The sequence below is a fragment of the Oncorhynchus clarkii genome, chromosome 5 (assembly GCF_045791955.1).
Source record: "Oncorhynchus clarkii lewisi isolate Uvic-CL-2024 chromosome 5, UVic_Ocla_1.0, whole genome shotgun sequence".
NCBI classification, from domain to species: domain Eukaryota; kingdom Metazoa; phylum Chordata; class Actinopteri; order Salmoniformes; family Salmonidae; genus Oncorhynchus; species Oncorhynchus clarkii.
This window is the reverse complement of record NC_092151.1, coordinates 58059549-58085168: the sequence shown is the minus strand read 5'-3', so window position 1 is coordinate 58085168 and position 25620 is coordinate 58059549. Positions and strand designations below refer to the sequence as shown.

The 25620-nt window shown below is 43.3% G+C and overlaps 1 protein-coding gene across 1 annotated transcript; it reads right to left on the bottom strand.

The window, feature by feature from the left end:
- Positions 1 to 316: 316 nt before the first annotated feature.
- On the bottom strand, positions 317 to 25361 carry LOC139409085 (KN motif and ankyrin repeat domain-containing protein 3-like). The gene is made up of 12 exons (XM_071153775.1): positions 25217 to 25361; positions 10783 to 10901; positions 9678 to 9766; positions 7680 to 9551; positions 4343 to 4445; positions 3982 to 4206; positions 3493 to 3583; positions 2912 to 3131; positions 2547 to 2689; positions 2243 to 2443; positions 1119 to 1217; positions 317 to 791 (listed from the first exon to the last, which is right to left on the bottom strand). Exons 3-12 carry the CDS (start codon positions 9712 to 9714, stop codon positions 732 to 734), a joined length of 3051 nt encoding a protein of 1016 aa, XP_071009876.1. The 5' UTR covers positions 9715 to 9766; positions 10783 to 10901; positions 25217 to 25361; the 3' UTR covers positions 317 to 731.
- Positions 25362 to 25620: the final 259 nt, after the last annotated feature.

Sequence of the window (25620 nt, the reverse complement as noted above, 5' to 3'; positions counted from 1 at the left end):
CGAAATCAGAATGTGCTACCATAGAGCTGTACTTCTAACAAGTTACATACATATTGTATTTATCTCTGCGTGCTACCTGTTACCTATTAAACAATATGTCATCTTATTACATTAATTTGCATTAAAAGTTGGCTTGATAATGTCTGACAGGATGGTTATTGCTTGAAATACTATTCAAACAAAAGCTCACCTTTATAGCTTGATCATGTTTGACATTAGAATATATGCTACGCATCATAACATGAACCTTTAAAAAAAAAAAACGATTTAAGTCATCTGGACCTCTTCTGATATATTTGCTTAGTGCAGTGTCACATGTTATGTAAATATATTTTTATTTTTTACATGAAAATCAATACATGAATATACAAGGCATAGACAGTTAGTGCAGACTTGAATGACATTGGCATGAAGATTGAGAAGGTAGTTAAAGAGGGAGGGGAACTAAAACTCAACACAGTAAATGAGTGCAAATAAATGTGAGGTCTGCTTTACTGCATCATAGAAAACTAAATGCTGCAGACCTTGAATTAGAAATGTTGCAAATGCAGATTAGTATTGTATATAATAATGACATTTATGGAAAAATAACAATCTTATATTAACAATACAAATGAATAACGTATGCCATGATATAAATACATATATTTATGTAGACAGCTGCAATATTCCAGTGGAGCTTTTTCAACGCTTATGTCCAGTAATGTTTGTTTTTCTATCTTGGTGGTAAATCACTCCGCAGCAGGCCATGTCTTTTGAGGACTATTGGGGCTTCGAGACTTGTTTGTCCCCTGAAAGAAATATACCAATGTTTTTAGAGTGATAGTAGTAAAACAGGACAAAAACTACAATATACAGTAAAAATACATAGCTGTAAAGAATATGCTCTAGGGGTCACTACTGCTACACATGCCAAGACAAGATCTTTCAACTAGGCCAACATACCACACCCCAACATTGGAGTGTAGCCGAGGCGCTAATATTACACACTTGAAATTGCGCATGATACGGATATGTTGTGAATGTGACCTATACTTGATTCAAGGCCAAACTGTCTGTTTGTCATATAAAAACCAGGCAGGTCTCTCGGCCTCAAGACCAGCGTCTGGGGAACTCACAGCTGCCTGGGCTTTGGTGTAGTTCATGTGGGCGTAGAGTAGCACAGCTGTGTCATTGTGAGAGGCCTCCAGGGCGATGGAAAGCGCATTACTGCCGTCCTAGAGAGGGAGGAAGACAAAAGGGACAGCAGGCTTTGCGATAAACCCTTTGAGGTGGGACACAGATAAGATTCCTGCCCATTCACAGCCTCATCACACAGTTGAGAAATAATAAGAAGCTATAAGCCATTCATGCAATATAGAACTGTGTCTTTACTGTATACAGTCAAGGTGAGGCGTGGGCTCTCTTACACTGCAAGGGCCGGTGTGGGTACAGGCTTTTCTTCCAGGCAGCCAAGCAACACACCAACTAATCGTAGTTTATCAAAATTTTGATTGGATTAAATCGGGTAGATTAATCAGTTGTGTTCCGGGTTGGCTGAAATAAAACCCTGCACCCACAGTGGCCCTTAAGGTTGCCCACCCCTGGTCTAGGTCTTCAAAGCAGCAAAGGGTTAACCCACATCTCTGTCTGCCTCACAATCCTAAAGAATTAGCTGTATCCAATTGTCACAAGGTTGAAAAAAACATGTTCCTAAATACTTTCCCAGCCCCTCTCAGTCTAGCTGTATCTTACTGAAACTCAATCCATGTGCTGCATGCCCAACTCATTTTGCCCCAGATGTGCTCTCTTAGATATATCAGTCTGGACTGGAGGTTCAAACTAGTCTGAGAAAAATCCACTGTAAAGTCATACGGTAGAAAAACACTGGTGTACAGATTATAAAAATATTGTCTTATTGCTAACTTAAAAATTAGCATTAATTAAAAAAAGAAACAAACAAGGATTTATAAAATAAATGTAATATGTTTTTGTATTCACTTCTTGGCTGCGTCGCAATAATCTAGTGGCTTCCTCCCCTGCTCTCTTCTCCTTCATCTGCAGCACTGATGTTAAGACAGGACATATAAAACAATATGGCAAAAACCTATCCGAGTACTTGCTTTGACCTGCCTAGTTCTTTCAATTCAGCGTGAAATGGAAAAGAGGTAGAAGATGAAGAAAGTGGACAGAAAGAGGAAGCCAGGCAAGCGTGTAAAGACACACTGAGTGTACAGGGTAAACAGACAGCCAAGGAACTCACATTGTCCACGATGGAGATGTCACAGCCCGGCTGATCCAGGAGCAGCGAGACAATCTCGGCGCGGCCGTGCTCGCTGGCGCACATGAGCGCCGTGGAGCCCTCGTCATCCTTCACGTTCACTTCAGCCCCGCAGTCCAGTAGCGCCCGCACCATCTCCTGCCGTCCATGGCTAACGGCTAACATCAGCGCTGTCTGGCCAGCCTAAACACAACATAGCACAGTTAGCATGGTGTTAGCAAGCACACACAAGCAACACTGACTGAGGGGGATAGACTGGATTTTAAGTGATTTGAGAAGGACTTGCCTGGCTGGCCTTGGCGTTGACGTTGCCCTGACTGAAGAGCTTCCTGACCACCACCATGTCATCCTCCTCTTTCACAGATGAGAGGGCCGCCAGCATGATAGCAGTGTAGCCTGCCTTGTTCTGCTTATCCACACAACACATGCCTGCACAGAGCACACCCACCCCATGGTGAAACCCTGGGGCATGGAAACTTCCTGACGATAAATACATGGCATAACTAATGTGATTTTATGCCTGTAGTTAAACTATGAATACCAAACTTCTGATGATTCATTATGATCATCAGGATCTCTTCACTAAGGTCATAAGCCCCGACCCTAACAGAACTTCCCCGAGATAAGTGAACACTCCTCACTCCAACTAACCTGTGTCCAGTAGTAGCCCCACCACTGTGAAATTGGAGTGGGAGACGCTGTAGTGCAAGGCCGTGTTACCATTGCCATCGGTCATGTTGATGACGTGGGCCAGCAGGGCAGAGGAGACCTCAGTGAAGGCCATCAGGTAGTCTGAGACACGGGGCGGCTGGGCCATCTTTGCACTAGAGATGCGGAACCATTCCAGCTGCACAGTATGAATGCTGGAGAGCTACAGTACAAGACAAAGGGGTATGGAGGGAGGATGTGGGATAGGATCACTGATGGAATACAGCTACGTAAAAGGTTATCATACTAATATGATTATAAACACTTGGAACAGAAGTCTTGGTGATGTATTAAATGTTTATAATCGTATTTAGTGTGGCATGAATTGGACTAAGGAGACCGTGCAACCACTTCTTCAAGTCATGGAACTTCAAAATACACTTGAGAGATAATGTGTGGATTGGAAAAAAAATTAACTGGGTATTTGTTTCCAAAAATCAGGTATGAGCTAATTTTGAAAAGGAAATTCAAGATTTCTAGGATATAATAAAAAAGAAGAATTAAAGAGGCATGCTGAAACATACCACTTCTTTACTCTTCAGTGTTTTGACATCATCATTCAGGTGGTTCTTCAGAATGAGAGAAGCCTCATGCATTTTTGCACTCAGCTCAAATCTAGGACAAGGGATTACTGCAATTAGACATGGACGTTATCTATGGTAGTGACCGACTGGGATCGAACACTTGTGCAAGATAAGATGAGATGAGACTCCTATATAACGTATTCAACATTTTTTTTGTGCAAACATCCTGGCTATAATTCCATGTCAATAATATACACATGCATAGCTTCACAGATGATAATGTTGCGAAATAACTTTGGCTGCGGTAATTGAATTCAGGGCACCTAAAGGCTACAAACCAAAATAGAAGATTCAAATTTTACTACCAACAGACTTCTTTCAAGGGAAGCAAACTTTCAACAAATTCAGAAAATTCTGTTGACTATCCCTTTAAAATTGTTATCCGCCAACAATGACAGTTCTATGAGCTGTAGTTGTAATCAAGCATACTTCTCTTTCACTGCATCTGGACTGTCCTCAGTGGCTCCAGTCCCTGCTTCTAAGGCCATATCATCACTATCGGTGTCATCCATATTAATGTTCCTCTCTTCATCAGAGGTCTCCTCCAGAGCTGCCTCTCCATCTTCGCCATCACTACTGTCCGAGCAATCATCCACTTCACTGCCACCCGAGGAACTCCCCTCTTCCTCCTCCTCACTAGATGTCGACTCATACCTGAACAGAAGTACATGTCTAGTTAGTTACCTTTAACATTGGTCATCCTTCTCTTCTAATATGCCCTGTGTATTATCAGTGTGATGGTAATATGTGCAGATTTTTGCTCATTCATTGATGACAAAGCACCACTTACCCCCCGTTGAGAATGCCAACAAACTGCAAGCTCTTCTTGCCGCTGCTACGTGATTCACCGGAACTACTCCCATCCTTCTTCTTCATGATGGACTTCAGCATACCTGTGGCCACAATACTCAGTGAGTGACCCAACTAATCTGCTACTTCATTGAATTCTACAGTGCCTTTGGAAAGTATTCAGGCCTCTTGACTTTATCCACATTTTGTTAGGTTACAGCCTTGTTCTAAAAACTCTATTAAATTAGAATTTTTCCTCATCAATCTACACGTAATACCCCATAATGACAAAGCAAAAACAGATTTTTTGCTCATTTATTACAAATTTAAAACAGAAATGACACATTTACATAAGTATTCAGACCCTTTAGTCAGTACCCTTGGCAGCATTTACAGCCTCGAGTCTTCTTGGGTATAACGCTACAAGCTTGGCACATCTATTTGGGGAGTTTCTCCCATTCTTCTCTGCAGATCCTCTCAAGCTCTGTCAGGTTGGATGGGGAGCTTTGCTGCACAGCTATTTTCAGGTCTCTCCGGAAATGTTAGATCGGGTTCAAGTCCGGGCTCTGCCTGGGCCACTCAAGGATATTCAGACACTTGTCCCGAAGTCACTGCTGCGTCGTCTTGGCTGTGTGCTCAGGATTGTTGTCCTGTTGGAAGGTGAACCGTCACCCCAGTCTGAGGTCCTGAGCGCTCTGGAGCAAGTTTTCATCAAGGATCTCTCTGTACTTCTGTTCATCTTTCCCTCGATCCTGACTAGTCTCCCAGTCCCTGCCACAGAAAAACATCCCCACAGCATGATGCTGCCACCCCCATGCTTCACCGTAGGGATGGTGCCAGGTTTCCTCCAGACATGACGCTTGGCATTCAGGCCAGAGTTCAACCTTGGTTTCATCAGACCAGAGAATCTGCTTTCTCATGGTCTGAGAGTCTTTAGGTGCCTTTTGGTAAACTCTGTCTTGCCACTCTACCATAAAGGCCTGATTGGTGGAGTGCAGCAGAGATGGTTGTCCTTCTGGAAGGTTCTCCCATCTCCACAGAAGAACTATAGAGCTCTGTCAGAGCGACCATCTGGTTCTTGACCACCTCACTGACCAAGGCCCTTCTCCCCCAATTGATCACTTTGGCCAGGTGACCAGCTATAGGAAGAGTCTTGGTGGTTCCAAACTTCTTCATTTAAGAATGATGGAGGCCACTGTGTTCTTGGGGACCTTCAATGCTGCAGAAATGTGTTGGTCCCCTTCCCCAGATCTCTGCCTCGACACAACCTTGTCTCAGAGCTCTACGGAAAATTCCTTCGACTTCATGGCTTGGTTTTTGCTCTGACATGCACTGTCAACTGTGAGACCTTATATAGACAGGTGTGTGCCTTTCCAAATCATGTCCAATCAAATTGCATTTGCCATAGATTGTGCAATCTGGTTTCCGAGCCGGTCACGGGTTCACCTCAGCCACGCTCAAGGTACTAAACGATATCATAACCGCCATCGATAAAAGACAGTACTGTGCAGCCGTCTTCATCGACCTTGCCAAGGCTTTCGACTCTGTCAATCACCATATTCTTATCGGCAGACTCAGTCGCCTCGGTTTTTCTGATGACTGCCTTGCCTGGTTCACCAACTACTTTGCAGACAGAGTTCAGTGTGTCAAATCGGAGGGCATGCTGTCCGGTCCTCTGGCAGTCTCTATGGGGGTGCCACAGGGTTCAATTCTCGGGCCGACTCTTTTCTCTGTATATATCAATGATGTTGCTCTTGCTGCGGGCGATTCCCTGATTCACCTCTACGCAGGCGACACCATTCTATATACTTCCGGCCCGTCCTTGGACACTGTGCTATCTAACCTCCAAACGAGCTTCAATGCCATACAACACTCCTTCCGTGGCCTCCAACTGCTCTTAAACGCTAGTAAAATCAAATGCATGCTTTTCAACCGTTCGCTGCCTGCACCCGCACGCCTGACTAGCATCACCACCCTGGATGGTTCCGACCTTGAATATGTGGACATCTATAAGTACCTAGGTGTCTGGCTAGACTGTAAACTCTCCTTCCAGACTCATATCAAACATCTCCAATCGAAAATCAAATCTAGAGTCGGCTTTCTATTCCGCAACAAAGCCTCCTTCACTCACGCCGCCAAACTTACCCTAGTAAAACTGACTATCCTACCGATCCTCGACTTCGGCGATGTCATCTACAAAATTGCTTCCAACACTCTACTCAGCAAACTGGATGCAGTTTATCACAGTGCCATCCGTTTTGTCACTAAAGCACCTTATACCACCCACCACTGCGACCTGTATGCTCTAGTCGGCTGGCCCTCGCTACATATTCGTCGCCAGACCCACTGGCTCCAGGTCATCTACAAGTCCATGCTAGGTAAAGCTCCGCCTTATCTCAGTTCACTGGTCACGATGGCAACACCCACCCGTAGCACGCGCTCCAGCAGGTGTATCTCACTGATCATCCCTAAAGCCAACACCTCATTTGGCCGCCTTTCGTTCCAGTTCTCTGCTGCCTGTGACTGGAACGAATTGCAAAAATCGCTGAAGTTGGAGACTTATCTCCCTCACCAACTTCAAACATCTGCTATCTGAGCAGCTAACCGATCGCTGCAGCTGTACATAGTCCATCGGTAAATAGCCCACCCATTTTTACCTACCTCATCCCCATACTGTTTTTATTGATTTACTTTTCTACTCTTTTGCACACCAATATCTCTACCTGTACATGACCATCTGATAATGTATCACTCCAGTGTTAATCTGCAAAATTGTAATTATTCACCTACCTCCTCATGCCTTTTGCACACAATGTATATAGACTCTCCATTTTTCTACTGTGTTATTGACTTTGTTGACTAATTGTTTACTCCATGTGTAACTCTGTGTTGTATGCTTTATCTTGGCCAGGTCGCAGTTGCAAATGAGAACTTGTTCTCAACTAGCCTACCTGGTTAAATAAAGGTGAAATAAAAATAAAAAATAAAAAAAATAGGTGGACTACAGTCAAGTTGTAGAAACATCTCAAGGATGATCAATGCGAAAGGATGCACCTGAGCTCAATTTCATGTCTCATAGCAAAGGGTCTTAAAACTTATGTAACATTTCAAAAAACCTTTTTTCACTTTGTCATTATGGGGTATTGTGTGTAGCTTGCTGAGGATTTTTATTAATTTAATACATTTTAGAATAAGGCTGTAACAAAATGTGGAAAAAGGGGTCTAAACTTTCCAAAGGCCCTGTATATTACGTTTACACTTGCTTTATTAGTGTAGAGGAATCATTTATCTTCTATATGAAGAGCTATTGTATAAGAATAAATACACTTGGCACTCACTTTCCACCATTGTTGGAGTTGTGTGTGTCCTGGGCACCGTTTCCTCCTCTTTCCCTCCCTTCCCTTCGTCTAAACGGACCGTCTCCTCAGGGGTGACCTTGTACTCTGCAATGGTCATCTGTCTCTTTTTCAGCACAGTGACTGGAGCTTTCTGCTCTATAGTCTCATCCTCGTACAGATTCTCCCATTGACTCCCAGTGCTGACCAGTGCTACTGGGGTTGATTCTTCTTCTGCAGGGCTCTCCACAGAGTCAGTCTGAGTGCTCTGGTCGTAATGTACGGCTCTCAAATCCTCACCTACACAAGCGTCAACCACCTCAGGACAACAGGAGACTGCGACATGCTGTGAAGCTGGCGTGGATGTTGTAGAGGCTTCGGTCCCCACTTGGGCATGGGCTGAGTCTGGTTTGGCAAGGACCGCCTTCTCGGACGTTGCTTTGGATTTCCTCTCATCCTCCTGGGCTTTGAGCACCGCCAGGTCCTCGTCAGCCTGGCCGACTCGCCCCTCCAGAGCCAAGATGGACTCCTGCTGGAACTTGATGGTGTCCTGTAGGGTGTCAATCTCCCTCTGGACCTCACTGCTCAGCCCCAGCTGGGATTCCATCACCCAAACCGAGGCCTCCTCTGTCTCCACCCCAGCCTGAACCCACTCCTCACGGAAGGCCGGTGCCTCCGTGGCCACACCTTTCTCGCAGACGTCCACCTGAGGCGTGCCCTCTGAGGCATCCTTGGCACCTTGGCTGTAGTAGAAGACCCCAGCGTCCAGCAACATGTCGTCCCCGACGGCCACAGACCTCTTCTCCACAACCTTCTCAGAACGTGCTCCATCTTTCCCAGTCTTGCCTTCAAACTTCTCAGTCAGCTTTCTGAGGTTCCCTATTTTGCTTGGACTCTTGGGACTTCTGGGACTCTTGGGGGAAAATGGAGGACTTTCCTGACTCTGTGTGCCTGTGTCCACCGTTGTGGTGGTAGTACTGCTCACTACTGTTGCAGCCTGTTGTTGGGCCGCCAAGGTTTTCTTCTCCTGCAGTGCCAGTAGGAGCAGGTCTTTCTCAGCCCGTAGCTTGGCCACCTCTCTTTCCAGCACTGGGACACCCTTCACTCTCTCCTCCATCTCCTTCAGTTGCCTCAGGGCAGTGGCCATCTGCTCTCTCACAGTCTGCAACTGGCTGGGAGGCAGAGTAGCCATTCCGGTGCTAGAGGCCGGGGTGCTCCTACCGGAGGAGTGGGGACTGGGTCTGGTCAGACTACTCTGAGATGGGCTGGGGGCGGCAGAGAAGAGGTGCAAGGGCTGGTCATCTACTGTGGCTGCTGCACTAGCTGGGGTAACATGAGTAGTCACAGCCCTGTGGCTTTGCTTTGGTGGGTCAGAGAGCTGGAAACAGGTGCCATTTTGGTGCTGGTGGCTCTGCTCCTGCTGCAGTCGCAGGCTGGTCTCCAAGAGGGTCCTCTCTACCCTGGGGTTACGTAGCGGAGGTGGTGGTGGCACTTTGGCACCAGCAGAAAGGGGGAGGCTAAGGACAGATAGCGGGGACAGGGGTTGCCCCTCACTGGGAGAGGAGCCGATGCGATTCCGTGGGGGTGGAGGAGGGGGCGCACGACCATCTTCGCTGGTGGGTGAGGAGAGAGACTCTGTTGAGGTCCAGCCGCTGGCTCTTCCCCCCACATTCGGGCTCCGCTGGGAGACTTTGACCCCACGGGATGACCTGCGAGAGTTGACGGGTGCCCGGCGGACGTGGTGGCCGCTTTCTATCTCCTCCACATACTTGAGGAAGTCCAAATCCAGCTGGAAGCCATATGGAGTTTGGACCGAATAAGAGCCCTGTTGATCCGCCTCTTCCTGACTGGAGAATAGAAACGGTGCGCCCAGATCTGCAGTCCACAGGAAAACATTACAACAACAGTTATCAAATCTGGTTAAGTTTTTCAAGTCCCAGACATTATCCATTGTTACCACATATTGACTTGATAAATACCAGCTGGAACTGAAATGCTTACCAGGCAACTTGGGGTTGACCTGCACAGACTGAGTCATGGTTGTGGACTGAGACCTTTCAGCAGAAGCCCCCAGAGAGTCTACGCACAACCTGATAAGAGAAGGGAAACACTGACTCAGATACCTGTGCACTGTATGTGTTTTACTGAGGCTAGTGTACGCATGTATGAATTTTTCATGTGTTACCCAGAGGTGAAGAGAGCATGACATTTGGTTAAGTAAGGAGGCTTGTAGCCTAAAATTACATTATTCAGGACGTCATAGCTTGACACTTCGCTTGATGGCGAAATTAGCTGTAGCAAATCTTTCTTATTCATGACAAAACCTTCTTATAAACGACCCATAAAGCGCTTACTGTAAGGACACCTGAAGACCTTTATACGAGAGACTCTATTTAGCAATGTTTTTGAATACACCCCTTGTTGAAGGGCAATTTCCCACATTGGTCTGGGGTGGGTTTTTCAAAGCCTTCACGCTAAAGTAGTATGTTAATTCTCACACCAGCCCAGAATCACACCTCTAGTAGAAGAGCAAAGTGGTTCATTTTTACGAATGATGCTAATTCACGCATACAAGACAAACAAACATCGATGTTATAATTGGTACTCTCTCGTGGCTGTGCAGCTGGGTTGTGGAGAGAAATAACGTTGCGCTTTAGCTACAAACTCTCTGGGAAACCCACTCCCCAATGTTCCATTAGAAAGAAAGAGGCACTGTAGGTAACAAGGGGTTAATCCTATGGTTAGTTTTTTTCTTGGTCGGAGGTGTTGAAGTCAAGAAGGGGATTAACCATGACATCACCTATACCTCCAAGCATTATGTCTGAATGCCCAGATAAAAGCGAAGTTAAGTGGCCCAAGAACAAAAGCAACAACAACGATGAACAGAAGCCAATACAGACAAGCCAGATATTACATTAGGATTGGAAACCCAAACTATTGCTCTCAATCACAGAATTTGCCAACGGTTAAATTAACACGTTGTTCAAACAGGTTTACTTAGTAATAAACTTCCATTATGTCAGCTGTCATCATGTTTCAAAACTGTTGGAGTGTTGCTAGTGTAGTATTTCTGATCGACAAATGAGTTGTATTGAAGTTAAGTTACCTCAGTCATACAGTCTGTGGAAGAATCATAAAGGTGTCTTGACACTGGGCCAGGGGGTTCACTTTGGGTTGGTCTTCCTGGCTGTCAATCCAGTTCTGGGTCACCGCTCCTTAGCTCCACTGACAGGGAGAGTGATGGATAGACATCAGCGTCAGAGCAGAAACACACATGCATGCAGAGGCACACACATGCACAGAGTTCACAGTTGTGTGACACATTTCCATACACGGCTCGACTAAGAAAGAGAGATCGACAAAGGATCAGAGCACCCCACACACACACATCTGTTTCCATATAGCCTTAAGCACATTCCACCACACAATTCCCTCTCACATCCTGCTAGCATGGACCAGGCTGGGACATGTTCAGATACTTGAGGAGGGCTACAAGGTAGTTGTAATTACATAGGATAAATAAAAAAACATCTCCAAAAACAAGGATTTTCTGACATCTCTCGTTGCCATTCAAAGAGAAGCTGTTGAATCTGTGACAGCAAAGCTCAGCGTAGCCTACGTTAATATTCCACAAAGCAAGGCGTCGAATTAAAATGATTGCAGCGGATAGTCCCTCCAGCCCTCCGCCTCACCAAATCAAGCTTATCACAAGAGAATGGCACCCACAGACACTGGTCATTAGCGTGAGACATCAAGTGGACTCTGGTTCGCTTCAGCCAGCCGGACATGCCTGCTGTCACTGCTTCGTTCCCCCAGCCAGAGGAAAGACCCTGTCCCACAGGGTTCTAGGGCCATAGAGCAGAGATTTTCCTGACTAGGCACAACTTATTTCAAGTACTGGTATGGAAATACTCCTAGGCCTTGCCATAGCTGGGCGCTATGGCCCAAAAAAATCAAATCACAGTATTTTTTAAATTTATGACAGTATTTTATGTTTTTTAATAATAAAAGTTCTACATTTGCTTTATGAGTAGTGCGTGACCCTAGGGTGGCATCACATACATCCTAAGTGATTTCATAAGTCTCTCTCCATTCTGATTTTTTTTTATACTGTTCAATTAAACTTCAACCAAAAATAATTTTCTACAATTTCATAAATTCCTAATTCTACAGTTATAAGATAGTAGTGGGCACTTTGAATGCAGTGTAACTAGCGATTAGCGGCTAATACGACTTAGCCATAACTTGCTAAGAAAATACAAACCAGCTGTTTGCAGAACGCTTGCCCTAGCTATAGCACAATGGAGTGAACACAACATTCAGTCTAATTAGTCAAGGCGCTGCGCAGGTTAGCTGAAAACATATCCCTACGAAATCTACGGCTGCACAGCCACCAGTTAAGAACAATAAAATAATGAACAAGTGGTTATCTAGAGTCCATTAGTTATACTGAGTAAACTGAAAAACATTGATTTGTTTTGGAATATTTACTCAAAATAGCTGTTGTATAACTTCTTGTGGACAAGGTTTCCGTTCTAGGTTGCAGAAAGAATCTGTCTGTGTTTGGGCTTCTTGAAATACAGTATCCCACTGGACGTGCCAAATTCCAAGTGCCTCAGATTTGCTCCAGATGCCAGCTCCTCAGATCAGAGGAGTGTAACATAAACACATAGTCCCCATCCCACCCATTCCCTCCCTCACTACTCCTCACTTAGTGCCTCCAGCTCCCACTCAGCATAAATAGGCCAGTTCAATATGTTTTTTCCAGGTCCTGATGACAGGCAACAAATTACAGGGCAACCCACACACTCAGGGGGAGAAACCACATTCTGCTGCGCCCCTCATCCTCACCAGTAGTGAGCCAGAGCCATGTCACACACACCAGCAGGAGTGAGCACACACACACACACAAATTGCCTGTTCTTGTAGACTATGATCCCATAAACAACCTTAACTAATGCCTATAAGTCAAAACAAGGCAACAGTAAACATGTCCCATCCCTTCCACCCCTTGGGACAAATGAGATATTGCGTGTGACTAACACATTTCTGTTAATTACTATAGCTCCCGCATTGGGCCCATCAGTGTCATTTTGTAAATGCCGGATCTCTCTGGTAAGACACATCATCCACCCAAGTTTAATCAAAATCGTGCCCGTGCTGTCTGAGATATCACGTGTGATGAACGTACAGAGGGTGACACATCCACAGTCCCCTCCCCGATTTCATTGTGAGGAACAACTAATAGCAGGCCTAGGTCTTCAGTTTGTAAACCTGTCCCACTGTTAACAGACACACTGGATTACTCTACAAATTGAGGCCAAGTTACTATAAGCTAAGCAATGCAATTAACTGCACATATTTCAAATAGGTGTTGAGGATTTCTGTAAATATTTGTCTAACATTTTTTAAATAATGATTCTCTACTATTACCGTCATCAGGCAGCCGTTTCCCCAGCATTCACTATAAATCTAACACTGAAGTCGACTTTTTCAGCACTGCTTTTCAACAGGAAATGTTCTGGTCGAGGGCTGCTGGCTACATCGCATGAGCCATGATTTGGAAAAGTAACCTCATCCCTGCCACCACCTCCCTTTTCCCCTCAAAAGGAAGGGGAGGGTCTACAACAAGTCCAGCTGACAATAGAAAAAGCAAGGCATCTAACTCAACAGATACATGATAGTCACTCCAGTTCAGCCCACACATATTAACCCAGATTGGGACTTCTTGGGCAAGGCCAAGACTATTCTTTCATCCTTCCAGCCCGCCCCACCACAACCACAGGCTCATCTTTATCATCACACTACTTAACATTAAAAAAAGTCCCATTCAGAAAAGAGACACTCATAGGGTAGGGCCACACTCCCCCACTCCCTGTCTCTGTATGGCTCAGATCAGCTGCTGGGATAAATCTGCTGTTTCCTGAAGAGAATCAGGTCTGAGAACAGCCCCCGGCCCCGGGGAGACCTATTGTCTCGCAGCAGGAACTCAGGGCCGCTCTGCTCCTGCCAGGAAGCCCATCGCTAAGGCCAAAAAGCTGCTTCCTGTGAGGCCAGAGGAAAAAGTCAGGTAAAAAAAACAAGTAAAAAGAGGAGCTGAACAAACACACAACGTCATCTACCTCGTTGCGACACAATAACAAAATACCAACACACAGGAACGCAAAACACACATCCACTACAGGTCCTGTCCTTTTCCTGGAGTACAAGCATCCTATCACATGACACATCATGCAAAACTTGGACAACATGCAATTAGAGCCAGGGATATATAACATGTGTAAACAGCATGAAGGCAAGAGCATGGGACGTTTAAGGAAATAACCCCCAAATACCTGGAAATATACAGATGTTTCCCTAGGCACTTTGGCCTGCACGCTTACCCATAACTCTGTCTCGTAAGTGGTGCATTGATGTCAATGAGGGGATTTCGAGATGCAAATAAAAACAATGCAATCCCAAGTTATGCTTCAGCTCTAACAGTAGATAGTAATCTATCAATCTTGAATATGCATCTAAACTAGAACCCTATCTTTTAACTATCAACTTTGGTCTCAAACATCACATGCATCCCATAACACCCCTTGATTCTCATCCAAACACAGTCACATTCAAGCCCCACAATGAGGCATTATGCCATGTCAGTGGTGATGCTGTTTTCTGAGGTCTCCTTGTTCAACATCCCAGTCCCCTTCCCCCTCACTCCCTACTGGGTTCAAAATGTCACAAAGTGAATTCAATCAGGCATTGGGGAAGTCTGTGGCTTTGGTTGGTGTTTGGGAGGCCAAATACAAAACCCAGTCTGACATGAACTATTTTACTTTTTCAAACTGTATATTTTCAAACTGTTATATTGTCAACAAGAAAACTGAGAAAATGGACTTGGAATGGTCCAATAAATGATGCAACTGTCTCACACAGAAACAGTGTGTGATCTATTTTTTCCCAATTATACAACTTTTCCATTGGTCACTATAGCAGTATGTTTCAGGTCTGATGCCTATAGCAGTCAGTCACATTGAATACAAGTAAATGGCTTTAGTGAGAACAGTATTTCTCCTTGGTTTCTTTTCTTAGGTGGAGTGCAAAGGCCCCGGAAGCCTTTCACTGTGATAAACGTAAATGAATGAAGCTAAGGACTTCAGCAACAACAGCATAATGACATGCATTAAGTGTCTCCAAAAGTGGCCTTGGCTAAATTGTGTCTTCCTGTGAGAAGCAGCTGATTATACTTTGAGGGAGAATAAACACCATCTCAAGGCACTGGATTCAATTAGTAAATAGCCTCTCTCCCTCAGACCTTGTTAGAGAATTGGGTATTTTTAGCACATTTTTCATTCAGCATTTCTCTGTAGATGGTGTAGTAGGAACTCAATCTTATATCCAAGATGGATTCAATTGAATAGAGTTCCTGTGTAATGAAAGCCCATTAAGCAGTATGTTCCTACTCGTATCAATCAAATCTTCTCTCCAGGACAAGTCCTTTTTGAGATGCTGTGTCAATCTCCAAGTTGGCCAAATGCAACTGAAGAAAGTGTACAAATGTTAGCCTGCATGTTTCTTCACAAACTTTAAATTTAACTTACAATCACATTTTTTCTGTAGAGGTGCAAATGAAAAAACCCACTCCAATCAGAAAGAATGGCTGGATATTGAAAGTGGCAATTTCCATTTTCAAAGTAGGGGTGCATGCTACTTATGGTTGAAGAACCTCTACTGTTAGGTTACACACTTAACACATAACGCTAATTGCTGACTTGAGAAATGCTAGAACTTTTTAAGAGAAATGAACCATTTACAGTTGAAGTCGGAAGTTTACATAAACTAGTTTTAATGGCTCCAACCTAAGTGTTTCAACCACTCCACAATTTCTTGTTAAAAAAACTATAGTTTTGGCAAATCAGTTAGGACATCTACTTTGTGCATGACAAGTAATTTTTCCAACGATTGTTTACAGACATTATTTCACTGTATCACAATTCCAGTGGGTCAGAAATGTACATACACTAAGTTGACTGTGCCTTTAAACAGCTTGGAAAATTCCAGAAAATTATGCCATGGCTTTAGAAGCGTCTGATAGGCTAATTGACATAATTTGAGTCAATTGGAGGTGTACCTGTGGATGTTTTTCAAGGCCTATCTTCGAACTCAGTGCCTCTTTGCCTGACATCACAGGAAAATCCAGAGAAATCAGCCAAGACCTCAGAAAAAAAATTGTAGATGTCCACAAGTCTGGTTCATCCTTGGGAGAAATTTCCAAATGCCTGAAGGATACCACGTTCATCTGTACAAACAATAGTAAGCAAGTATAAACACCATGGGACCACGCAGCCGTCATACCGTCCAGGAAGGAGACGCGTTCCTTCTCCTGGAGATGAACGTACTTTGGTGCGAAAAGTGCATATCAATCCCAGAACAACAGCAAAGGACCTTCTGAAGATGCTGGAGGAAACAGGTACAAAAGTATCTATATCCACAGTAAAACAAGTCCTATATCGACATAACCTGAAAGGCTGCTCAGCAAGGAAGAAGACGCTGCTACAAAACCGCCATAAAAAAAGGCAGACTACGGTTTGCAACTGCACATGGGGACAAAGATTGCACTTTTTGGAGAAATGTCCTCTGGTCTGATGAAACAAAAATATAACTGTTTGGCCATAATGACCATCATTATATTTGGAGGAAAAAGGGCGAGGCTTGCAAGCTGAAGAACACCATCCCAACCGTGAAGCACGGGGGTGGCAGAATCATGTTGTGGGGGTGCTTTGCTGCAGGAGGGACTGGTGCCCTTCACAAAATAGATGGCATCATGAAGATGGACAATTATGTGGATGTATTGAAGCAACATCTCAAGACATCAGTTAAAGCTTGGTCTCAAATGGGTCTTCCAAATGGACAATGACCCCAAGCATACTTCCAAAGTTGTGGGAAATGGCTTAAGGACAACAAAGTCAAGGTATTGGAGTGGCCATCACAAAGCCCTGACCTCACTCCCATAGAAAATGTGTGGGCAGAACTGAAAAAGCATGTGCGAGCAAGGAGGCCTACAAACTTGACTCAGTTACACCAGCTCTGTAAGGAGGAATGGGCCAAAATTCTCCTAACTTATTGTGGGGAGTTTGTGGAAGGCTACCCGAAAAATTTGACCCAAGTTAAACAATTTAAAGGCAATGTTACCTAATACACTCAATTAGTATGTAAACTTCAGACCCACTGGGAATATGATGAAATAATTAATTATTTATTTCAGCTTTTAATTATCTCTATTATGCTGACATTTCACATTCTTAAAATAAACTGGTGATCCTAACTGACTTAAGACAGGGATTTTTTACTAAGATTAAATGTCAGGAATTGTGAAAAACTGAGTTTAAATGTATTTGGCTAAGATGTATGTAAACTTCCGACTTCAACTGTAGATCACCAGGCTTTAGAGCCACGTTTGGTGACAGTGGTTACAACCAAGAACTGTGTTAAGAGACTTTGGTTGTGAACTAGACTGTTTTCTGACAGGGGAGAGCATGGGGCAGAAAGTAATTGCCAAGGTCAACCAGGAAGTGACATTTCTGTTCAGAAAAGCCACATTTCTAGATAAAGGGCCCTTGAAAACACTTGCAGCAGCGTTAGTGCAGACTCACTGACCATGCATGCACTACCTCGTACAGTAGCTCCCCTAACTTCATCAAGAACAAGCTACAGACAGCTCAGAATAAAATGTCAAGGGTCATTCGGAATCTTAGCCCTGTTGGTCTTTCAACTCTGTGAAATACAGTGGCTTTCAGTTGATAAAAAGAGTAATTCAGCTGAAGCTGGGATTGGGCCATAAAAGCATGTATGGTACAGTCCCTTCTGTATCTACAGAACTCTCTCATTCCTACGCCACAAGATTTTGTGCTATGTCGGTACTGGCCAGAACACATTTTCATATGCGGCAGTGGTAGAGTGGAACAAACTCCCAGCTGAGATAAAAACGATTTCTGCCAGTCTTAGGTTCAAGTGTAAAGCTACACTGCGCTAGTGGAGTAATTTGTTAGATATGTATATTTAGCTTTTTTTTGTATACATCTAAATATGTGGACATTGTATGTATGACACAGAGTGCCCATGTCACTTGTTTTGCACTGCAGCCACTTGCCTACCAATAGAGGACATTCATGGCCTTTGACTTTTTGTCTATATAATCTTGTGCAATTTTGAAACACATATTGGTTGCCTGGTTGTGGTTTCTTCATGCATCTTAAATTGTCAATTCAAATCAAGGGATTTGGGGAAAACCTTTCCATCTACCAGCAGACGGTTATCATTAGCATTATCGTTAACGAGACATACACCCCTGCACATTGACTCGGTACTGGTACCCCCTGTATATAGCCTTGTTGCTGTTATTTTAATGTTGCTCTTTAATTATTATAATATTTTTTCTTCAGTTTATTTAGTAAATACTTTCTTAACACCTATCTTAAAACTGCATGGTTGGTTAAGGGCTTGTAAGTAATCTTTTCACTATAAGGTCTACACCGTCGGCGCATGTGACAAATAACATTTGATTTGAGGCATTCCTGTGCCGTTTTAGAAAGTTGCAGGAAAATATGAATCACTGATGTATTTTGTTCATGTCTTATGATTAACGTGGGCAAATGTAATTCATTTTCTAATAAGTTTAATACATTTTTGAATAATGTCTTAGAGAGATTTACATGGTTATCAAAACGTCACGCCAGGGTAAGCCTACACGAAACACAGACCTTATTTTAAGTGTTTCTAAAATCCCATATGGGAAGAATGTATGGTAAAAAAACGACTGGAACCATTTCCCTGTTTGACCACTAGGTTTTATGGGTATTATGACACCTCCACTGAGGGGTTCTATATCAAACTCCACTTTATGCGGCACATGATCTGCAGGTTGAACATGGTGAGATTGTCGACTCCAAAATTGATTTAGCCAATTTTACAGCAAACTAGCTACTTCATATCCTGATATTGACTTTGGTATTATTGTGTGTAGCTATGTTTGCTAGCTAGCCAGCCAACCCATAGAGAAAGCATTGCATTGTGGGTTTTGTAGCAGACTTGAGCTGCAACAGATTTCCAACACGATTTTTCACATGTAGTTACCAACCTTTTTATAATTACAAAATTCAACATTTGTTCACAAAAAAATATTGTTCCCACATATTCATGTTATTTAACACTGTAAATTATAAGAATTAGTGGTTTGGGGGGGGGATTTTTGTTTTAAGGTTGGTGAAAAAGTGACTATGATTTTGTGTGCTGTACTAAGTCAATGTGCTTATAGTTTTGACTTTTTGATGATCTGTTTTGAAATAGGGGTTGTGAAAATGTACCACATACACGTGAAAATTCCACCAAAGCGTTTTTTTTTAAAGAAAGCCTGAGAGCAACCTGCAGTCGTTGGTAGACCTAACAGGGTAAATAAAAATCTGGGAGACTCAAATTCGTATGATAGGTAACGTTTGGTATTTTTACCTTTATTTAACCAGGTAGGCCAGTTGAGAACAAATTCTCATTTACAACTGCGACCTGGCCAAGATAAAGCAACGCAGTGCAACACAGAGTTATACATAGGTTAAACAAAAGTACAGTCAACACAATAGGAAAATCTGTATACAGTGTGTGCAAATGAAGTAAGGAGGTAAGGCAATAAATAGGCCAATAGTGGCAAAGTAATTACAATTTAGCAATTTACACTGGAGTGATATGTGTAGATGAGGATGTGCAAGTAGAAATACTGGTGTGCAAAAGAGCAGAAAAACAAAAATGAGGTAGGATGGGGTAGGTAGTTGGTTGGACGGGCTAATTACAGATGGGCTGGGTAAAGCGAACGGTAAGCTGCTGACAGTTGACGCTTAAAGTTAGTGAGGGAGATATAGGTCTCCAACTTCAGTGATTTTTGCATTTCGTTCCAGTCATTGGCAGAAGAGAACTAGAAGGAAAGGCGGCCAAAGCAGGTGTTGGCTTTGGGGATGACCAGTGAAATATACCTTCTGGAACGCGTGCCCCGGGTGGGTGTTGCTATGGTGACTAGTGAGCTGAGATAAGGCAGAGTTATAACTACAAAGAAGTATAGATGACCTGGAGCCAGTGGGTTTGGCGACGAATATGTAGCGAGGACCAGCCAACGAGAGCATACAGGTCGCAGTGGTGGGTAGCATATGGGGTTTTGGTAACAAAAACAGATGGCACTGTGATAGACTGCATCCAGTTTGCTGAGTAGAGTGTTGGAGGCTAATTTGTAAATGACATTGCCGAAGTCAAGGATCGGTAGGATAGTCAGTTTTACAAGGGCAATTTTGGCAGCATGAGTGAAGAAGGCTTTGTTGTGAAATAGGAAGCCGATTCTACATTTCATTTTGGATTGGAGATGCTTAATGTGAGTCTGGAAGGAGAGTTTACAGTCTAACCAGACACCTAGTTATTTATAGTTGTCCACATAGTCTAAGTCAGAACCGTCCAGAGTAGGGATGCTAGTTGGGCAGGCGGGTAGCGATCGGTTGAAGAACATGCATTTCGTTTTACTAGCATTTAAGAGCCGTTAGAGGCCACGGAAGGAGTGTTGTATGGCGTTGAAGCTCGTTTGGAGATTTGTTAACACAATGTCCAAAGAGGGGCCAGATATATACAGAATGGTGTCGTCTGCGTAGAGGTGGATCAAATAATCACCCGCAGCAAGAGCGACATCATTAATATATACAGAGAAAAGAGTCGGCCCGAGAATTGAACCCTGTGGCACCCCCATAGAGACTGCCAGAGGTCCGGACAACAGGCTTGGTATGTATTAATATGTGGACGTCCACCATCCATGTCATATGAGATTTTACGAATTCCCATTTGTATGCTACGAATTGCAGTTCGTATAATATTACAAATTTGCAATACATATGATACAGATTCCAATTTGTTATTGCTAAACTTAGCTGTCTCAGCCTCCAGTATTTATGCTGCAGTAGTTTATGTGTCGGGGGGCTAGGGTCAGTTTGTTATATCTGGAGTACTTCTCCTGTCCTATTTGGTGTCCTGTGTGAATCTAAGTGTGCGTTCTCTAATTCTCTCCTTCTCTTTCTTTCTCTCTCTCGGAGGACCTGAGCCCTAGGACCATGCCCCAGGACTACCTGACATGATGACTCCTTGCTGTCCCCAGTCCACCTGGCCGTGCTGCTGCTCCAGTTTCAACTGTTCTGCCTTATTATTATTATTCGACCATGCTGGTCATTTATGAACATTTGAACATCTTGGCCACATCCAGAAGAGGACTGGCCACCCCACATAGCCTGGTTCCTCTCTAGGTTTCTTCCTAGGTTTTGGCCTTTCTAGGGAGTTTTTCCTAGCCACCGTGCTTCTACGCCTGCATTGCTTGCTGTTTGGGGTTTTAGGCTGGGTTTCTGTACAGCACTTTGAGATATCAGCTGATGTACGAAGGGCTATATAAATAAATTTGATTTGATTTGATTTGAGCTACGTGGCTAACGCTAACGTTAGCTAGGTGGCTAACGTTAGATAGGTTAAAGGGTTAAGGCAACTGTTAGCTAACATGCTAAGTAGTTGAAAAGTTGCTAATTAACTAAAATGCTGAAGTTGTTCATGAGATTTGAAAACGCAAGCTTTGGGTTGCTAGACATTCTGTCTTATGTAACCATACCAAAAGTGTAACATATCATACCCAGATTTTCATTTACTATGTTGAGTCTAGTCTATGAGACCAGCCTGCATAGTGATAGTTCTCAACATGTGAACTCAAGATGAACTCATATGGACGTTGCAAAACAATGATTCCGTGGCTGTCAAGTGAGATAGAATGGACTGGGGAATCCGACTGGCAATAAGCCAGTTTAAAGCATAGAATCACATGACAGACAACTTGGGGATGGTTAGCAATCAAGTGGATGAATTACAGTCTGGACCAGCCATGTCTAGAGCACAACTCAATCCACCATATGAGAATCAATTGTTATCACAACAAGCCAATTCCAAAAAGCTGTAGTCATATAAACCCTGTTAATCCCTGGTGCTAACATGCGTAGATGTTGTCCCTATCCCGATGGTGCCCACTTTAGGGGGTGTAGATGATGTGTAGATGATCAAAAGACACATCTTCCTGACCGCCTACGGAGGTTGTCAGGCCCGTATTGTGTCTGGATCAGCGGAGTCTCGTCCTCAGAGGAAGGGGAGGGCCATCCTTCTCAGTGAATTAAAAAAAAAATGTAAATGGTAACACATTTTAAAAGTTATCCTTTTTAGATAAAACTGTACTAAATATAATCACGTCACCATATAATTGATTCAACAGACTACTTTGCAAAGCAGGTCGACAGTAGCCTCAATAGCACTCTGTAGGGTAGCACCATGGTGTAGCCGGAGGAAAGCTAGCGTCCGTCCTCCTCTGGGGACATTGACTTCAATACAAAACCTAGGAGGCTCATGGTTCTCTCAATCTTCCATAGACTTACACAGCAATTATGACAACTTCCGGGGGACTTCCTCCAACCTATCAAAGCTCTTGTAGCATGAACTGACATATTGTCCACCCAATCAAAGGATCAGAGAATTAATCTAGTACTGAAAGCATAAACTACAGCTAGCTAGCATTGCAGTGCATAAAATGTGGTGAGTAGTTGACTCAAAGAGAGAGAAAGACAATAGTTGAACAGTTTTGAACAAATTAATCTCTTCCAAAATTAAGGAGAAGAAAGAGAAATATATGTAGAGAGATATTGTCATTTTTTTTCTCAGTTTCACTTACTTAGCAAATGCAGCTAGCTAGTTTAGCCTACTTAAAACACCCTGCTCAAACAGAGGGATGCTATGTTAGCTAGCTGGCTATGACAATCCAACACAACACTGGAACTCTTCCAAGTCAAGGTAAACTTTTGGTTTTACAAATGTATTGCCACCGGGCGCGCCAGTGTAACTGCTTACTTACTGTACACGGTAACATTACTGTATGATTGTAGCGGGTTCACTAACGTGTTAGTTCTGTTAGCTATGCTGACTATGACGTTGTCAGCATATTATCTAAAGTAGCGATGTAGGCTGTGTGTATTTTTTTTTTAAAACTGGTCACATACAGCTGATGTGTTGTGCATTGAAGTCCACAAGCGAAGGGATGAGGTGAGAGGAGGAGAGCGCACAAAAGGAATACAACTTGGCTGTGTATTTACGCGTGATGGGGGGGATTAATTACGCCCGGTTCTGTTAAAAAACGTTTATTGGGGCCTCCCGGGTGGCGCAGTGGTTAAGGGCGCTGTACTGCAGCGCCAGCTGTGCCATCAGAGTCCTGGGTTCGCGCCCAGGCTCTGTCGTAACCGGCCGCGACCGGGAGGTCCGTGGGGCGACGCACAATTGGCCTAGCGTCGCCCGGGTTAGGGAGGGCTTGGTCGGTAGGGGTGTCCTTGTCTCATCGCGCACCACGACTCCTGTGGCGGGCTGGGCGCAGTGTACGCTAGCCAAGGTGGCCAGGTGCACGGTGTTTCCTCCGGCGCATTGGTGCGGCTGGCTTCCGGGTTGGATGTGCGCTGTGTTAAAGAAGCAGCGGCTTGGTTGGTTGTGTATCGGAGGACGCATGACTTTCAACCTTCGTCTCTCCCGAGCCCGTACGGGAGTTGTAGCGATGAGACAAGATAGTAGCTACTACAACAATTGGATACTACGAAATTGGGGAGAAAAAGGGGTAAAATTCAACAAAAAAAAAAAAAAAAAACGTTTCTTAAAATGTAAGCAAAAGGAACAAAACGGGGATAGACATACTTGAATTTGTCCAATAGAAACTCTCCTTTACAACTGTTGGACTAATGATTATATACTAATCAGCTAGATGCAGGCAAGAGTGTGCAAGGAGGTATTGAATGTCACGGTCTGTCCATGTGTCACCTCAAATGTGTCTCTCGACCTGCAGCAACCTCATGATGGGTATAGGGAAAATTGAGTATCATGTAGTAGCTTAAACCTATCGCTGTTACATTGAGCTGGGTGAATCGAATATGAATGACAGTCATCCAATAAGCTGTAATAGAAATAAGGCCACGCTCATGAATTTTTTTTGTCACTGACCGCCACTGGTCTGGATATCTCACAAGTGTAGACGGAGTTGGGCGGTCAAACCATTTAAATCATCAGTATCCTGCCCTCTAAAGTCATTGACAGGTGGCACCATTGACCATAGTCTTCAAATAAATCAATTTAATTCATATATTATTTTGAAACAAAATCTGTCAAATAGTTTGCATACAGAGGGACCACAACATCTGGTCACAATGCCAACACAGTTAAAGACACATTTTAATGCCAAATTTAGTCATGAAACTCTTGATCCGATTGGATCATCTTAATCGGATGGTGGCAACCACATGTTAGCACCAAGTATAAATAGGGCTTTAGTCATCCCCATACCATAATATGATTATGTGTGTTATTGAGGCAGAACACTACTTCCTTGTCCTCCATAGAGTGAAGAAAAGCTGCTGACAGTACCACAGACTTCTTAATGGGGTGATATGAACAGGGTTAAGGAGTATTCCACTGACAATGGGGTATTTTCATACGATGTCATGTCCTATTGTTTGATGATGACTGTTTCGCTAACACTCCAAATATTTTTTTCTTGGGAAAATAAGGATTTTGTTATCCTGAGTGGATTAGAATAGCAAGTGTTCTTCTTGTCTAAATCCAATGTCACTAATCAACAGATCCACATTTTCACATACTTTTCACAACTTTTGACTCAATTTGGCATGAGGGTCTGCTATACAAATTGATGGAAAGTTGTGTTGGGGGTAAAACATACGATATTATAAAATCCACATAGCACCTTCATAAATCCATGCTATGCATTCAGTAGCCTATAAATCGCAAAGGAATATCTAATTGAACAGTTATCTTGCATGGGGTGTGTCAATTCTTCTCATCTAAGGACTAAACTAACTCTGAAAACGATGTATAATTAATTTTAGTTCAATTCAAAACAGCTGTTGTTGGACTAGCCCAGTTTTGTTCAAATGGGGCTATTGGCAGACATTATGATAGGCTACAGTCTTTATGCGCAAATATTTTATAAATTATGTCTGTCCATGTGCGGTCTCTGAACAGTGAGCAAAATAAATGCACAACGTTATGACGTACACAAATACAACAGTATGTAGTTGTTTTAACTCTGACAGATATGGAACGGCGTTTGGGTCTTTGCGTGTCATATGGTTCGGCTACAGCTTTTTCAGAATACAGTTGGTTACAGAAACACTTGTCGCAGGGATATGATGAGCTTCGTATGGGTTGGGAACACCCAAAAGTATATTTTCTGCGGAATAGTTTCAAAACACTAAATCAAAGTTGTACACAATATGTTATTATGTAATAGACGAGATCGAAATCAATCAAGGCATGGTTCAATACGGTTGATACAGCGGCAACTTTACCTGTAGGCTACCATTTGCTTTACGCAAATGTTGATCCCCTTGATATACTATTATTCGAGTAATAAGTAGTGCATGTAAGTAATATGTATCAAGGAAATGAGTTTATCTTACCTTTCAGACGTTCTATGGCTTTCTTTCAACGTTCAATCTAACTTCTGATGGCATTCCCGGGATAAGTTAATAAACTTAGGAAGACAGGAAAACATGCCACCCTTACGTTTTCTCACTCTTCAAAAGGGCTGAATCAATGATAGACAGGGGAATCATCCAATCGGTGCTAGGGGATGTGTGACCAATGTGTGACCAATAAAAGTAGTAGGAGACAGAACGGGTTGGAAGTGACTAGTGGCAGACTTCCTACTTATTCCGTCTCATGTCCATAGTCATAATATAAAGCCCTTTTGATTATGTTTCTTAACACAAAATAGAAATACACTTGCATATCTGCATATATTATAAACACATCTAAAAATACTTATTTAGAGTCAGAATTGAGAAGAAAAAAAAAATTCACG